The following is a 12,131-nucleotide window of genomic DNA, read 5'->3' on the forward strand; positions in this document are numbered from 1 at the left end:
TCGTGTGGCGAGCGCACAGTGCGGCGAACTGGCCTTTTACAAACATGCTCCGTAAGTTTGAAGTTATCATGGCGTTTACTTGATAGCATGATTCGTCCATATCATCATCATCATAACCAAGTTTATTAAACAAAAAATACGGGCTGAAATTGTACAAAATATAAGACAGGCGCAAAAGCAAAAGCTTAACTCAAAGCGCCAACATATCTCTATATGTTGAATTAGTCCGTAGATTATCGATGCCAGATATTTGACCCAATTCCATATTCTGCCTGGGCTCACGTTGGCCACATGTTCGCGTGGCGTAACACAAAACCGACTGGGCTGACATGGAAGCTCATCCACTATGTTACATTTTGGCGGCACGTCTAAACATAGCTCGGCTTCAGATAGTTTTATGACTCACTTCCGATAAAGGTTAGTCGTTAGTCAGGAACCAATGAATGATGCATGAACAAAGCCTAGGTACTTAATTCAAATGTGCAAAACAAGACATATTCTCCATATAAGATCCCCATGCGTCGCTGAAAAGATATGGCTTCTCTCCCCTCCCTTATCTTATAAAGCAAGGCTTTCATAACCTGGGCTTTCATAGATGTCTCGTTTCTAATCTATAAAATAAGACCTGCATTAAATCCTTCTTGCAGTCTCTCTCAGCGTTACCATGGCACGGTCTTTATTTCTGTGATGGCACGGCTATGGTAGTCTCTTCTTACCCCCAGTGTTCCCGCTCATGTAAGATAGCTGCCGTCAGACATGTGCATGGATCCGAGTGATGGATCTATGATCTCAGTGGATCTCGAAGCAAAATACAAGTTAGGATCTATGATCCCACCGGATCCGGCGTGAAAAATACAGCTTGGATCTATGATCTCATATGATCTGACGATAAATTAAGAACATGGATCTATGATCTGAGTGGATCCCACCATGCACCACATCTGAAACCATGTTTTAAAGGGTTTTTATGCCAGTAAGTGACACAAACCTATTGATTATGACGTGCGATCACATAAAATCACTAAAACAGAACGCTTGTGAGTTGAAACAAGTGTTTTTTCTTATATATGTGTTGACAAAAAATAAGTGAGGATCTATGATCTCACTGGATCTCAAGCAAAAAATGAGACTCGGATCTGTGATCCCTACGGATCTCTCGATAAATTACAGAGCTGGATCTATGATCCCGTCGGATCCGAGATCAGGATCCGTGGGATCAGATCCCAGATCCATTTTCTCGGATCCATGCACATGTCTGGCTGCCGTGCACAGCGCACATTGCGAGTGGCGGGTACCATCGACGATGGGTCGGTTCCCCAGCTCATTCTCACGAAGCGCCCTGTAGTGGGTGTGGACACGTGAGCCTGTTTCGGATCTCAGGTCTGTATTAGAGAGTCGGCTCGTCTGGAATTAGCACGTCTGAGATGGGATTTAGTCAGGCCTAGGTTGATTGGAGTCGACTGAGAGCCAGTCAGTCAGCTGAGACCGAGTTGGCTGAAGTGGATCGGAAAGGACCAAAGTCGCAGGGACAGGGCTGATTGCATGACGCTCTGACGGAGTCGGGCTGAGGCCAATGACAGGTGGAGTGCGTACAGGCTGGGCTAGCCGAATTGTAGTCGGTTGATGGCGAGAGTCTCGGTCTCTCGGATACCGTGCTTTAGACTCAGCGACAGTCGCCGTCACACCGTGCATTTGTACAGAGATCCGGGCGCGGATGGGACTGTCGGGGACGGGACGCGACAGAGCCACAGTGGTAAATGGGTCGGGAACCAATACATCGTGCTGGCAGTGGTGCTGGAAGTGGTGGCTTCCCCGGGGAAATAGCTGAAAATGACACTGATTATGTCTGGGGATCATGTTAAGAGAGGCAGCCTGCAGGCGTACGATAGAGATGGATGCGTCATGGGAAACCTCTAACTAGTTTACTGGCGCCGAGGTAGACGGAACCAATCCAACCGCACGTGAGAATGGGACGCGGGAGGCTTCGCTGCCTCACCGGCCGCCTTTATTGTCTCGGCCTTGCGACTGGCATGCATGAACAATGAATGCCTGCCACTGAACTCTAATGCCTGCTGAGATCGGTTGGCCGCTGCACTGAATATGTCCACATGACCAATCGTTTGTGATGACCGTCCAGACCCGCCGGTAAGTCGTGACTCGGCCCTGTCTGCTCCCGTGGCCAATCGCGTGCCGGTCGGCTCGTGTTAAGTCGGCCGCAGATGGTTCAGCTCTTGTGTGACATTCGCTCTCTTCTCCATCATTTCTCTGATGTCTGTTCTGGCGCTGGTGAATGGTGAATGGTGACTGGTGACTGGTGACTGGACTCTAGCAGTCACCAAGCACAGCTTGCTGTCCCCCTCCCCACTGTCACCGTTGTTTAGGACTTCCGACGACGTCTGGACGCGACATTCGATCCGCCCATGTCTGAGTCTTATAAGCAGCTGCAGAGCCACGTCACCGAAAACCGACCCGTCTCCATTTCTAAAGCCGCCACCGCCTCCACCCCTCCCCTCCTGTACTCTCCTTGCCCATCTCCCCTCCCCCCCCCGTCGTGGCCAGGAAGTCACCCCTCCTCCATGACACAGCGTAGGAGAGAATCCTACTTACCTCCTATCTCAACCCCTCACGGTTATCTCAACCCCTCACAGTTTACGCTTTTCCTCGGCCCTCCCCGTTGCGTACCTACCATTCACCAGCCCCCATGCTGTGATGAGCCTCCCCCACTCCGCTGGGGGGGGGGGGGGAGGATGGGGCGGTGCCGGCCCTTCGTGCCGTGAGCAGGTGGGTGTGGTCCGCCGCACCATTCCGCCATTGCCTGACACACCAGAGCCGACTCCAATCTCGCTAACTGAGGTCGGGTCGACGGCCGACGGACGGTGTCACCAGCCGGTCGACCCGGCAGGGTAGCGCGGTGACGCTATTGAGTGAGGTACCGGCGCGTTCCTGGTAAAGTGTGAGAGTATTTATAGGTAGGTCAGCCGCAACATCTCTAGCATTTTGTATCCATGTGGGGACGTTATTAGAGTTGTGTGCGAAGTGGATTGAGTCTTGGCCCAGTTGAATAGTATACTTTGGAGTTTGGAGTTAACTGAGAAATGAATCATCCGCCTCGTCGTCATTAAAAAACTACCGGAAATTTGGACGTTTACCGGTGAAATGCCTACCGAGCTATTTCCTCCTGTAACATTGCGACATCTTGCTGCTTCCTTAATTTTCCTGAAAATCCCTTTTCCTAATACCCGCTGAGCTGGCCAGTATAACTAATGGAAGAAGATCAAGCAATTAGCTGTCAGCCTAAATGGTCGCCGCTATGTCTGTACTCGAGTCCTATTTTTGTGCTCGAGGCCCTCAGCCCAAATTTTCTGCCTGTTTTTCCCCTATCCCTGTATTTATTTATGTGTGCCCTGCCTCTGTTTCCTGTCGTGTGTTGTTCCTCCCTGTGTGTCACATACGATCACTGCTGATTGCTGATCCTATTGTTCTTTCTGTCGCCACCATTGACCACCTCTGTGTGTTTGTACAGTGACTGTCGGTATCTGTATGTCAGTACCTCAGTCGCCAGGTCACTAACGCTATCTCTGTCTCTGTCTGTTTCAGACGCCCGGGAGCAGGAGAGGCTGGAGCGGCACGCGGCGCTGCGCGAGGCCTGCTCGGCAGGGGACGTGGCCCGCCTGCGGCAGCTCCTCCGACAGCTGGGCCGCGATGCCGCCGCCGTGGTCAACATGACACCAGACGGCTGCAGCACGCTGCTCTACAAGTAGGTGGTGGGGCTGGTCGGCAGAGGACGGGCTAGCCTCACGCTGCTCTACAAGTAGGTGGTGGGACCAGTTAAAGGGACTATCCCACCTTCTAAAATGCTGTTAAAACCAGTTAAATTGTGCCCGACTTTATAGATTGGATGACCAGGAACACGGTTCTGGCATTTATTTTTCATTAAACATCTTAGGCTTTCCATATTCCAAACACAAACTTTCAAATATGTGACGTCACAGCCCAAAATTACCTCCTTCCCCAGGCCACATTACATTCATAAAGCTGATTCTTTTTACTCTGTAGGCACCACAACAAAGTTCAGACCAAGTTTTAAGCGATTTTTCAACGAACAAACCCATTTAAATCAGAATGACTAAACGAGGTGACGTCACTCTAACGGTCGCTCCATGTTGAAGATAGGGCCTTGTACAAGGCCCATTTTCAAATGAAGGGAACAAATTTCTTCAACACCAAGAGGCCGCGGGGGTTGCAACCTAGATAGATAGTGGTTTCTGAACCTCGCCGCAAACTTGGCTATCTAAACTCAAACCCCATGTTAAAGGTGGGATAGTCCCTTTAAGGAGGGCGGGCTAGTCTCGTCAAACATGCTGTTTAACTCGAGTTTGGCAAATCTGGGGACCAATGGCTGGTCTGCGGGGGAGACGACTTATGTTGTGTGTCATTGAGATACCTAATTTCGGTTTGCAGTCGGCACAGACCTCGTCTTTAGATAGCAGGGCTCTTCAGTGTCCAAATGGCTCGGAACTATTTTGGACGATGGATTGCTTTGCGTCAGTATGTCAGTTTTGTCAGTATGAATCAAAACACGGTTTGTTTTGCGTTTGCTATTATACCGAGCAGTGCGTGTGCGTTTGTTCTACCTTCTCTTGCCGTGGTCACCCGTCACAGTTCCCCTGCCGCTGCCCAACCTCCTCGTGCCACACTCGCCTGACCACGGCCGTGACCCGCCACCAGGGCGTCCAGCGAGGGTCTCCGCCCGGTGGTCAAACTGCTGGTGGAGCACGGCGCGGAGGGCCGGATACATCCCGTCACGCGCTACTCGCCGCTCTACATCGCCGCCTACAACGGAAAGAAGGATGTGGTCGAGCTACTGCTCAAGGTACCGTGGAGTTGTGGATAAGGGGTGTGTGTGTCCCTCGATGGATGTTAGTTCGGTGATCTACAATCAGTAGCGTATCCGTAGTTTCATAGTGTTCCTTTGGACGGATTTGGTTGACATGGAACTATTAAAATGTCATTGCTGTTGTTTGCATAATTTCGCTATGTAAAACCCCTCGGAATGACAAAAATGATGAATAACTACTTGCCGCAAGTGCCGTCGGGGACACGGATTCATGATCTGCAGTACAGTAGGTGTTTATATAAACCCCAGTCGTGAAGTGAAGACACCAGTGACCAAACTGGTTCCTGGTTTGCGGTAGATGCGATTTTAAGCACGGAAATATATAGTTGGCCCTTGACTGTTGCGTTGCCTGTTGCATAATGCATGCTCCTTTTATGTAACGAACGGATTGCGAAGGCTGATGTGCATTTAGCATTACCATATGCCATCATTCTTTAAGCGTTTTAAATTTGACTTGTTTTGCATTGACTTTGGCATGCGCTAGTTAATATTTCATCTTATGGTAGTAAAAGTCTCTTTGTTAAGTTTAAAATGGCATGACGAGATGTTTATAGCTGTTGCTGACGTCATTGAAATTGAAAGCGGTGTTCAACTGATCACTGATCGTACGATTGAAGCTATCTTTGAACAATGTTATAAACACATCTCTCTTAACATGCGTCACGTTTTTCGGATGAGTGCTATCCGCGGACCCATACTTTTATAGGCCAATGATGCGATATCGAGCCTCAAAGGGAGCGATACGGTGATGCCGGCAGTCTTTGTACGCCGCTCGGGATTGTGTTCGCCGTGGAGAGTTTTTGTGTTCCTACGAGTGCTTTTGAAGTAGTTTTACCCACATCACAATCAAACGCGACATTTCATATACTCTTGTAGTTTGCAGTGGAGACGCCGTCTAAACATGCTGGGAACTTAAATCATCTGCCACGCTCACGATACCGCAGCAATACCGTGCGGCGTGTGCGACTTTCAGTCAACTTCCTGTCTAGATTCCCGTCCCATTCCGTCGCTGATAAGGTACAACGTCAACAGTCGGACCGTTTCCTTTCCAATGTTGACAGTATGCCGGTCTGTGCTAGCTAGAACTAGAGTGCGCGCTTACAACTCCGACATTGCTGTGGAAAGCAACGCGCTTCATGTTTGCATGTGACGCATCCGGGGGTTATCGCAACCACTCCACGAGGTGAAAGCGGCACTTGCTAATCAGCATTGCAGGCCAATGTTGTTTTTGGTGTGGTCACTGTTTCGATTGACGCAGTCCGTATACGCTGCCTGGAGACATTTGTAAGGATGTACAGTATCTGGTGCAGGTACCAGACTCCCTCCGTGACCCTGTGACCCCTATGTCCCTCCAGACGTACCCGTCGCTGGTACAGGTCCTTACGGTGGAGCGCTGGTCGCCGGTTCACGCCTGCTGTATCACCGGCCGGGTGGCCGTGCTCGAGCTGCTGTTCCGGTACCCGTACCCGCCCGAGGTACTGCAGCGGTACCGGGACCACACCGGGCAGTACGAGTACTACATGCCGTTCGACGTCAACGCCAGGTGAGGGGGTGATGTCTGTGGCAGAGTGGGTGGGAGGGGAAGGTGAGGGTCCGCACTCTGCAGGTCGGTGGGGTTTGGAGCGGCTAGTCGGGAGTCAGGCTTGGAGTTGAGGCATGATTCTGGTGGTCGCAGTTATTGTTATGGGCTTGGGTTTAAGTACATATTTACGGCATGAATAACAGACTTGTTTTGTTGAAAGAGGTGTGCCTTGCATTGTTGAGCAGGTATTGGATTTTGTGAGACATGTCTGTAAATGGATGAACTTTGCTTGCATTCAAGTTGTAGGTTTATGTTTAATATATATTTATCATGTAGGTATCTCGCTCCAAAGCGGTCTTGTTGTTTCGCTTTGTGACCTTATCTGCATCAGCGTTATTTAGATGTGCAATGTGTCTGGGTCTGTACCGCCTGACTCCCATTGTATTTCATATGATCGTTCATGTATGCTCATCCCCACGGGAATGTGATGTTGTGTTGCATAACATCAGATGGGGCAGCTGTCTGATCGGCAGCCGGTGACGCGGGGCGAGGCTGTAGCGTCCAAAGATGGGTGTTTGTCCTCAGGATGACGGCTTTCAGATGCTGCATAAATGCATGATGGCTTAAAAAGTTCACGGTATCTGTGCACTGGTTATGTAAGCGTGTCATTCAGGATATATCCAAGGTCGTGTATTATATCTGCACCCGTAAACGGCCATTTCTTTTCATTGGAGCTGGAATAAAATTTGCTCGCAGTGTGACTTAACTTATTAAGTGAAATGTGTATTGTCGTTGTGTGTAGTTGTGCTCTTCTTGACTAGACCATTCTATCGAATCCCCAATGACACTGTTGAAGACCCGTGTTGATATATGGTGTATGCAGGTGGAAATTCGCACACTTATGCCGTGGCGAGTATTATACCCCGCACTGACCCCTGTGTCTCGGCGGTCGGACCCCACGCTGACCGTCCTGTGCCGTTCCAGCGACATGGAGGGCCAGACGGCGCTCTACCAGGCCTGCTGTGTGGGCAGCGTGCGGCTGGTTGAGGCGCTCATCAAGTTCAGGGTCAAGGCGTACAAAATCAAGGTCAGTGACTGCTGGGTGGCGTGGAACTAGGTAAAGGACTAGACTTCGATCGAACTCGTCGAAGGCTGGATGTTTCTTTAGCGACCACACTTATAAATTTCTTAAAATGTATTTTTTCCGCGGATACCATGGAGCTAATCAGACTGAAGACTGCTCCTTTGTTGGTTTGTTGATTTGTTTGCGTTGCATGCCTTTGTAGTCATCTCTTGTATCTAATCAGTTTTATCGCTGTTCTTTGATCTATGCCAAGCCGTTTTTCGCCTCCGAACCGATAGCTGTGTCATTAATCTCAGCTGATAAGTGATAACTCGATTGATATTGATAATAAAACCTTTATGGTTTGGCAAACACACTTGACGCACATCAATCGTCCTTGACAGCATGGATGGGCCAGAATCCTAATCTTACTTCTAGTAAACCCTACATGCAGCCTACAGTCTGCGTTAGACATCCGAGTGTGCCGGCCACCACCCAGTCCGTGCGTGTTGTTTTTCGAGTCCGGTCGGGCTGTGCCGTCTGTTCATTGTCGATCGATGGGTCGTCACTACGTGCTGCCGCGAGCACTGTGGTGTGGGGGCGTGGTGCGGCCGCAGCTCAGGTCCGATTAGACTGACTAGGGGGGGGGGGGGGGGTTCAACGAGCCACTGTATGGTACTATTACTGATCCATCTTCAGAGCCAAAATTCTTATAGATATGTAGGAACCGATTAGCAATATACGTCTACGTGAAACTACCGCTATCTCGTTCTTGTCATCGTGGTGTGCTAGGCCGAGTGCTTGACCCCAGGCTGATGATCACGTCACGCGTTTTCTCACCTTTGAGCCGCTCAGCCAACACTCATTGACCCCTGGGCCTGACTCATGTCCCTGAACACTGACTCTGTCCCTGGCGCTTGAGACTGACCCCGACCCCGAAAACCCTGACTCCTGACCCATGACCCCCTGACCTGGCCGACCTGTGACTCCCCTCGCTCTCCCCTCAGGACGGCAGTCCGGCCGGTGCCGCCGCGGAGGACGCTGCCGACCAGCCAGCCTCACCGGCCGCCGACTCGCAGGTCAAGAGACGCATCTCGGACGGAATCCAGGCGCTCATGTCACGTCTGAACCTGGGCAGAGACGCGCCCGGCGCCGCCAAAACGGACGACACCATCGCGCCGCTGCACCTGGACATGTACTGCAATAACAACGCAGGTGGGACATAACGTATAACGTAACGGCGTTATAACGCCTCGATCGTCAGCGTATTGCGCACTGTGGTGGCGAGCGCTGGCTTCTCTGAGTCCGGGGGCGTATGGCAGTGGAGGCGGGCTGGGGCCGAGTTTGCCGAGGTTGCCTCAGGCTTAGCGTTCAGAGGTTACACGTTCTCTGTGGGGTATTAGCTCTGTGACCCGACTGGGCACGGTCTAAAGGTCACCGGTGATGGCGCCGGTCTGGTCCGGTGGCTGGGTGTGTTTTTGACGGTGGCACTGGTGAAACCTGGCCGGTATCGCTGAGCTGTTTGTAACCATACCAACAAACGGGAATCAAAGCACTATCGGCGTCTCAATGTCGGGATTTTTTACGCGATGACTGTCTCGGTCGGGCCCACTTGTAATCCACTCGTATTGTCCTGTTTTCCCATCGAAGTCGAGTGGCTGAATTTCCGACGAGTACATACCTGTCTGCCTGTTGTCTCACGCACGTTTCCTGCCATGTGATCTGTTATCTGTTACTCTTCTAGCCTGTCTACTGTGGTATATTTGCCCGTTCTCTCATGTCCCGGTCATGACTTCACCGTATTCCCTTTATTACCGATCCCACGAACATGTTTGTCGGGCCTGTGTTATTGGGTACCCCGAACTCCATGCTTCCTCCTTTGTCTCCTCCCTCCCTCCCTCCCTCCCTCCCTCCCTCCCTCTCTCTCTCTCTCTCTCTCCCTCCCTCCCTCTCTCTCTCTCTCTCTCTCTCTCTCTCTCTCTCTCTCTCTCTCTTCTCTGGTCTCATATCCCTCTCTCCCTCTTCCCTTTCTTCCATTCCTCCCTCCCTCTTCTTTGACCGTCACTCCCTCCCTTCTGCCTCCCCTCTAACCACCTATCCCCTCTCCCCTACAGAGACGGCTCTGCACGTGGCGGTCCGGTCCCGCCAGCACACCATCGTGGGTCTCCTGCTGGCTGCCGGCGCCAACCCCAACCTCAACATGTACCTGAGCACGGAGCTGAGCGGCGAACAGGAGAGCATGGACCAGTCCATGGTGTTCACCGGTAAGGCTGAGTGTATTGGTATTGTATTGTATTGTATCGTATTGTATTAGAAGACCAGGAGAGCATGGACCAGTCCATGGTGTTCACTGGTGAGGCCGGAGTGACATTATATTGTATTGTATCAGCCGACTAGGGCCCGACTTCACCAAGGGAATATATTCACTTGATGAAACTTGGTGAACTGGACCCAAGGAGCATGAATGAGCTAGTCTGTCGTGTTCACGGATAAGAAATATTCATTTCGGATAGTGTTACACATTTGGACTAGGAGACAGTGTATTGTAAATTCGTGTAGGAGAGGTGTAGGATAGGTCGAGACCTGTTTATAAAAAACGTGTATTCTGATGGGCGAAGGGAGAAGCGAATGCGCGCGATGGGTTTGTTTTGTTACAGTGTCTAGTTAAGTGTGTGTTGATATTAGTGTGTCTGATCGAGGATTATCAGCCCATAGCAATAACCTTGACTGACGCTGACCTAACCTGACCCTGGCCCTGACCTGACCTCTCACCACAGGCTCCACGGCGCTGGTGGAGGCGTGCCGTAACCGCGACCTGCAGATGATCGACCTGCTGCTGCGGCACAACGCGCGCGACGACCAATGCAAGGCGCTGTACGTGGCCTGCCGCTCGGGAGACGAGGCGGTCGTGTCGCGCCTTCTGGCGCTGCGGGCGCACGCCGACCCCGACCACAAGGTACAGGACTGGAGCGACGGGGTTTAGCCGACAGGGAAGAAGGGGTTCCGTGACTTGCATGGTGTATCAAGTGACTTCAATTTAGGCATAGTTCATCAGCTGTTTGGCTAGCTGCAAACGTATTAGGCAAGACCAGACCATTGGGGTCGTTTTGCGAACGTATTCGGTAGCTACTTCAAAAGAAAACGTGGGCTCGCGGGAGTTGGATCGCGGGAGTACCCCATGGCCACCGAGAAGCTCTATGCGATATTTATCCTCGTTCTGAAGCCCTGTGCCGACTGCCGCTGACCAGTGTCGTTCCGATATAACACTCACCTCCCGCCCACCAGGTGCACCCGCGTCCGGGCGGCGCCGGTCCTACCTGCTACGTGCCCGTCATGGTCAACTGGCACGGCCAGCGCTGTCTGAAGAACCTGCGGGCCTCCTGGCTAACGGACGCCGCCCAGCGCGTCAACCCCAAGCTGAAGCTGGTCCGCCAGCCGGCCGTGGCGCTCTCCTGCATCACACGGCTCGACGTCAGGTGTGCCAGGGAGTCAGGCGGGCCTTTTGTAGAGCGCAGGCTGGGTGTCAGGGAGGCGTTTCGTTAAGCGCCTCCCTGATTAGAGAGGCGAATCACTCGCAAAGGACGGGTGATGGTCTGTGGATGAGCGGTTACCAGCGGTGGAGGGGAAGGGGTGGATGTGGCTGTGGTGTGCTGCAAGTGGGTAAGGTTCTTCGATGGACCGAATGGTGATGGATAGGTGATGGAAGTCTGGCTAGCGGCTAGCGAAACCATCCAAACCCCACGTCCAGGCCATCATTTTCCAATGTCCATAGTCATACCCCGTCCCTATGACACTTTCACCCACCCCAATCGCTGAGGCGCCATCTTCTGTCTTTCCACAGCAACAACGCGCTGTCTGAGCTGCCGGAGGCCGTGTTCAAGCTGTGGTCTCTGCGCACACTGTCCGCCGCTCAGAACAAGATTGAGCACCTGAGACTGCCGGGGGAGGCCGACCCGCGGCAGACGCTGCCCGTGCTGGAGGAGCTCTACCTGCAGGTGGGGACGCTGACTGACAGACCTATCACGGTAGGGGCCGGGGGGAGCTGGGGATGTTGGCTCTGGACTACAGTGTCCTCGGTCAACATTGCGTGAACGAATTTTGAATTGAACGTTAGACCTTTGAGGAAACTAGGCAATACGCATTTTTGAATGACTGTTATACTGAGCGTGATGAGTTAAATCAAGCGCGGTGCTTGTCTTTGAATACTGTGATGGCTGGTTCCATACCCGCATGCCTGTGTATGATACCTGTGTTCACTGGTGGTTCATTTTATAATCCCTGTTCTCGCCGCCTCAGGAGAACCGCCTGGAGAAGGTCCCCGAGTTTCTGTTCCGTCTGCCTCGCCTCTCGCACCTGGACCTGAGCAACAACAAGCTGCAGTCGCTGCCGTTCGCTATGTGGAGCGCACCCGGTCTGAAGGAGCTGAACGTGTCGCTCAATCTGCTGTCGGACCTGCCGCTATCTGGGGGACCGGAGATGGCGGCGACGGGCCGCGCGTCCGCCCGGCTGCCCGGACAGGGCGCCAGGAACCCGCAGTGAGTGGTGCAGGGGGATGGGTGGACAGCTAGGTTATCGATACTCTTTTAGTGTGCTTTGTGAAGTAACGAGCAAGTGCAGCACCCGTTAGTGCAAGGGTATGGACTATCGAA

General features: G+C 52.2%; 1 protein-coding gene across 4 annotated transcripts in view; it reads left to right on the plus strand.

Annotated features, from left to right (window-relative positions):
- The first annotated feature begins 3,600 nt into the window (after positions 1-3,600).
- LOC122381726 (leucine-rich repeat serine/threonine-protein kinase 1-like) overlaps positions 3,601-12,131 on the plus strand; it is a 59,543-nt gene continuing 51,012 nt past the window's right edge. For all 4 annotated transcript variants that reach the window (XM_043366258.1, XM_043366257.1, XM_043366256.1 and 1 more), the window contains exons 1-10: positions 3,601-3,757; positions 4,729-4,873; positions 6,253-6,440; positions 7,404-7,506; positions 8,490-8,697; positions 9,597-9,746; positions 10,260-10,438; positions 10,768-10,958; positions 11,324-11,477; positions 11,779-12,017. In XM_043366258.1, coding sequence (XP_043222193.1) covers positions 3,723-3,757; positions 4,729-4,873; positions 6,253-6,440; positions 7,404-7,506; positions 8,490-8,697; positions 9,597-9,746; positions 10,260-10,438; positions 10,768-10,958; positions 11,324-11,477; positions 11,779-12,017 — 1,592 coding nt within the window. In that variant the 5' untranslated portion in view covers positions 3,601-3,722. The remainder of the gene's footprint in view (positions 3,758-4,728; positions 4,874-6,252; positions 6,441-7,403; positions 7,507-8,489; positions 8,698-9,596; positions 9,747-10,259; positions 10,439-10,767; positions 10,959-11,323; positions 11,478-11,778; positions 12,018-12,131) is intronic.

The sequence above is a fragment of the Amphibalanus amphitrite genome, unplaced genomic scaffold (assembly GCF_019059575.1).
Source record: "Amphibalanus amphitrite isolate SeventyFive unplaced genomic scaffold, NRLGWU_Aamphi_draft 000126F_arrow, whole genome shotgun sequence".
Lineage (NCBI taxonomy): Eukaryota > Metazoa > Arthropoda > Thecostraca > Balanomorpha > Balanidae > Amphibalanus > Amphibalanus amphitrite.